The following is a 4,615-nucleotide window of genomic DNA, read 5'->3' as shown; positions in this document are numbered from 1 at the left end:
AGCTATTAAATGCGTGGCGGTGAATCCTCCTCTCTATTTGGACCTCTCCTCAACATCACAGTGAAAAGAGAGCCGTGGGAAAACGCTAAAAAAATTCTTAACTGCAGCTGTTGGGGCTGATCGGGCGTGAAGGACAAGTCGAGCTACTATCAGGTAAAGAAACGCTGTGCTGTTGTATGAGAGGAATGGGTTTCTCAAACAACAAGACAGGCGTAAAGACTGCAAGGTTTGCCCAATGTTACTCATCGGACTTAGCTAATGCGTGCGTAAATGTAACCATACAGTGCGTCTCCATCATACATGGGCATGTGTGAAAACCCTGAATTATTCTATTATTCTACCGACCCAACTGCAATAGTTATTAATTGCAGTTGGAGTATTACAAATGTAGAAGTAAAGTTTGTATCAAAATTTGCTATAAATTGTTATTCTTTATTTTTTTCAAACATTGGAAATTACAACACAAGCAGTTGGCAAAAATATAATTTAAAAATATCCCAATAAAACACATCTAATTGGTGTTTATTTATTTAGGCTTGGTTAATTGGACATCATGTATTTGAAAATGACGCAGTGTCTGTATGACGGTCCATCCTCTACGGATTGTGGTCTGACCAAGGACGCAATAATTCAGCCTATTAGAGGTTGCAGACAATGGATGAAAGGGGATTTATTGTATATATTGCTTGGGCTTGGTCGGTTCTGAAACCAAATTAGGCATAAACAGACCCAGTGAAGGGCTGCTCACACCTCTGTCTATTTTAGTCCTTTTATGAAATGATAAATGTATTTTCCCCTTTTGGCTTTAGATTGTCATTTATTTTACATGCAAATGTTGCATCTCATTCAATATTATACAGATTGTTACCTGTGACCTTGACAATATCAGACATATAAAAATGTAGCTCTTGTATACAAGCATTTCTAAAACTTGTCTGTAAATAGTGGCATAGTAGCATTCCAGGCCAGTGACTACACTTGCTGCCTGCACTTTATTGATTTTTAAATATGATATTCTATGTATTTATTTTTACTGACTGTCAATCATTAAAGGGGCAATCAGCAGTAGAAACTATAACAAAACACACCCACCGCTGTAACGTTTGTAACGTAAACAGAGCTATGGATGTAACAAAATCATAAACAGAGCTATGGATGTAAGGACTGACCATCCATGATATAAAAATTATAGTTTTAACCATATTTTGAGTGTTTGATTACGTTTACTTTGTTGACAAATATTGGAGTAAAACAAGCTTATATTTTGGGTTCTGATACTGTACGATAGTTGAACTAAGCTCATGAGGCATTTATAAGTTATATTCATCAAGAATCAATGGGTATATATCGCTACTTTATAAGTCCAAAAATGTATGTAGGAACTGCTGATTACTCCTTTAAGATTTAATAGTGATGTGGCCTTTAAATGTGTGTTTTGGTCTGTAACAAGGTTCTCAATCTTATTTGTAAATGTCCAATAGCGATATTGGAATTGATAATTTTATCTGTGTTACTCTGGAGGGAAAACTCACACACCGCGCCCCCATAAGGGGTTGAATGTCAACTGTTATTATAGGGTATTCAACCACTTTATTTGAGAGCAATGTGCAGCTTTTCCCTCTAGATTGTGAGCATGATTTCTGAAGACCGGCACACCTATGCCAAGCATTGACACATAGTTCAACTTTCGTATTTATTCTCTCTCTAGAGCATGGCAAGTCCTCTGGAGAAGGTGGTGGCCCAGAAGAAAGAGGCCATCGAGGCTGTGATGGAGAGTTTTGAGCGAGGGGCTGAGGTGTTGGCCAGCGCAGTAGGGGAGCTCTTCCCTCTCTGCGAGGCAGCCGCCCCTGTCCTACGACTAGCCCTGGACAACGTGCAGAGCAAAGAGGTCTTCTATGTCAAAGAGCAGTTCCTGGCCGTGAGGAACAAGCTGGACTTACTGTCCACCCAGCTGGAGGACATTGACTGTGAGATTAAGAAGGGCCGGCTGGATTCCCAGTACTTCTCGGTGGAGGAGAACATCAGGAACCAGTTCCGAAAGTACATGGACATTCTGGAGGCCAAGTCACAGTTTCGGGAGGTCAAGACGAGGTTGTTTCTGGAACACTTCTCCAAGACCGGAGGGGAGAAGAACCTGTATGTGCTGTATGATGCTCTGATGGGAACCAACAGCTTTGGGGAGTCCATCTTAGAGGTGGTTGAGAGGTAAAGTGTTCTTAACCATGCTAAATGGGCCTTTATGCACCTGTGGTGCATTGTGGTTGTTGAGTATATTAGTTTGAGAACACTTGTGGCATTAATTTGAACTGTTTACTTGTGATTATGGTAAATAGTGGTTGCTTCTCCATCTGTGTCAGGTATGAGGCGAGAAACAGGCGCATACTGGAGGACTTCTGTGTCAGGATGAAGGAGCTCTTCTGCCTGGGCCTGATTGCCCTGCTGGGCCACTGTGCCCTCACCAAGGGCCCCGATGAGGAGCAGGAAACCATCCATGACTGGAGCAGCAAAATTGAGAAAGTGGAATCAAAGATGAAGGCATGCATCGAAGTGTGCGTAGCAGCCTTCCCTGAACAGGCCTGCCTTGACGCCCAGCGTCTTCTCCAGGAAAAAGATGAACGCAATCTTCAGGACACGGCTCAGGAAGTACAGGAATTCCTCACCAGGAAGTACGACTGGGTGAGCTGGTCGGTCCGAGTGGTTAACCACTCTGGCAGCAGCTATCGGAACTGGCGTGCCGGGGACCACTTCCAACACATGGCTGGTCAGAACTGGTTCGAGGTGTTGCAGGTGAACGATACCAACCTGGTGGTTTCCTACAGCACCAGACCCCAACCGGTGCCCCTCGACTGCATCCGGCAACTGATGGAGGGGCCGGGGAAGAAGGGCGGTGCCCAGGCCGTGGTGGAGGTCCTGGAGAAGCAGCTGGCGGGGTTCGTGGTGCATGCTGTCAGTCGCCACAAGGAGAGCGAGGCCACCTGGAGCTTCCCTGAGGACTGCCACTACTGGGAGAGGCACAAGAACGTGGCGCTGTGCGTACACTCAGAGTGATGCTGATAGAGGTGCAACAAGTCAGACAAATAGGGATAATTTATGTAATCAACCAGAGGGGTTATTCTAAATTCTGAATTGACCACCTCAAAGAGGATGTGTGGGGAATTATAGTAAATGGTGATGAGGTTTTGTGAATTCGCCATGTAGTTTGTGCTAGTCATTACGTAATACTATGCACTGTGTATAGCAAGAAGCTTTGGTGGCAATTAGATTCACTGTATATAAATCTGAATGTATTGCTAATTTGAGGCAGTGTTACCATAGCCAAGTGTTTGCAGAGTATTTAATGAACTATATATGCATTTTATTATAAGTGACTAACCCCTACCATAGCGTATGACCACATTTTACTCAATAATCTCTCATAGTTAAATAGCTTAACTCAATGCATCTTACCCTACTGCCAAATACTCAGTTGTTGTGAGGAATAACCTTGCTGGCCATAATTCCAAAGAGATGATTTTGCTGAGATTGCAACTGCTGAGCTGTGCTCTCATTTTGTCTCTCTACGACACAGGCTGGCCTACATTACACTGAAAGAGAGCATAGAAGCTGATTTGCCGACCGTGAAAACAACTTGGCACTCAGTGTTCTCTACTGTGCCTTGTCTTCACAATACACTCAAACCCTTGCTTCTGAACCCATATCAAGCATTCTGCAGTAGCAGAACTTTAATGGTATTACCTCCCGAGCTGTGCCTATTTGTGAACAGATTATTTATGCCAGTTGTTACAGCATGGATGTGAAGTGATGTTTAATTGACTAATCTTTCTAATTCGCACTAATTCAGTCATAATAAAAACAGCATCCAAATTCTACATTAGTCATTATGCTTTATGACAATAAACGGTAACACATCAGCTGTTATTGGATGTATACTGTATATGAGTGTGTCTTGCCTGTCTTGTGTAAACATGTTGACGTCTATTGCCATTAAAGCAAGCTAGTGCACCCACACTCAACGGGGCCCCTACTAATTGAATTGATATTTGCACATAAGTCAGCATTTCCTGACCACAGCTTTGATTTGATAGTCTATGAATTACATTTGGCTGCGCTAATGTCCTGTAGACGAGCTCCAAAGCGCATGGATCAGCATGATGGAATCACACATTAGCCGTGTTGGAGGTGGAGAGCGGTGGAGACGGCCATCATTTCTGGGCCGGTGGAGTAGCTATATGGTTCTGGCAGGGCTTTAGTCTCAGTGCTACGCTATCGTAAATCAAGCCTGTCAGAATTCATCGAGCACAGTCTGTAATATACAGTGCAGTAGGAAATATACCTTTTTTAATTGTCCCCTTGTCTCCCATGCACCCTCTCTTAATGTGTCTATGGGATATGTGAGGAAAACATGGGTTATGAGATTTCTTATTGTTCACTAGGGTGGCTTAATAGGGTAACATTGCTTCTCTCTGAAGATCGAGTTTCATAGTCAAGGGTATGAGTTCAATAAGAAGGGTCTCATTGATCATACATTTACCACCATTGAAAAACAGGTGGTGTCTTGAAAAGTGATAGAATGCTGCAGACCAATGGGTGTGTCAAATAGTCACCATGAAAGAGC

General features: G+C 43.1%; 1 protein-coding gene across 1 annotated transcript; it reads left to right on the top strand.

Annotated features, from left to right (window-relative positions):
• Nucleotides 1–3,933, top strand: LOC311140369 (protein rapunzel-like). The gene is made up of 3 exons (XM_084175399.1): nt 1–153; nt 1,709–2,205; nt 2,358–3,933. The coding sequence occupies exons 2-3, from the start codon at nt 1,712–1,714 to the stop codon at nt 3,046–3,048; spliced, it is 1,185 nt and encodes a 394-aa protein (XP_084031525.1). The 5' UTR covers nt 1–153; nt 1,709–1,711; the 3' UTR covers nt 3,049–3,933.
• Nucleotides 3,934–4,615: the final 682 nt, after the last annotated feature.

This window comes from Coregonus lavaretus (genome assembly GCF_964263955.1).
Source record: "Coregonus lavaretus genome assembly, chromosome: 13".
NCBI classification, from domain to species: Eukaryota; Metazoa; Chordata; class Actinopteri; order Salmoniformes; family Salmonidae; genus Coregonus; species Coregonus lavaretus.
This window is presented reverse-complemented; position numbering and strand designations above follow the sequence as displayed.

What these genes read in the sequence shown, in the direction of transcription:
- LOC311140369 (XM_084175399.1), top strand. Translation starts at nt 1,712, where the DNA reads ATGGCAAGTCCTCTGGAGAAGGTGGTGGCCCAGAAGAAAGAGGCCATC. An exon ending in ATCTTAGAGGTGGTTGAGAG is followed by an intron (nt 2,206 to 2,357) that starts GTAAAGTGTTCT and finishes CATCTGTGTCAG; the next exon opens with GTATGAGGCGAGAAACAGGC.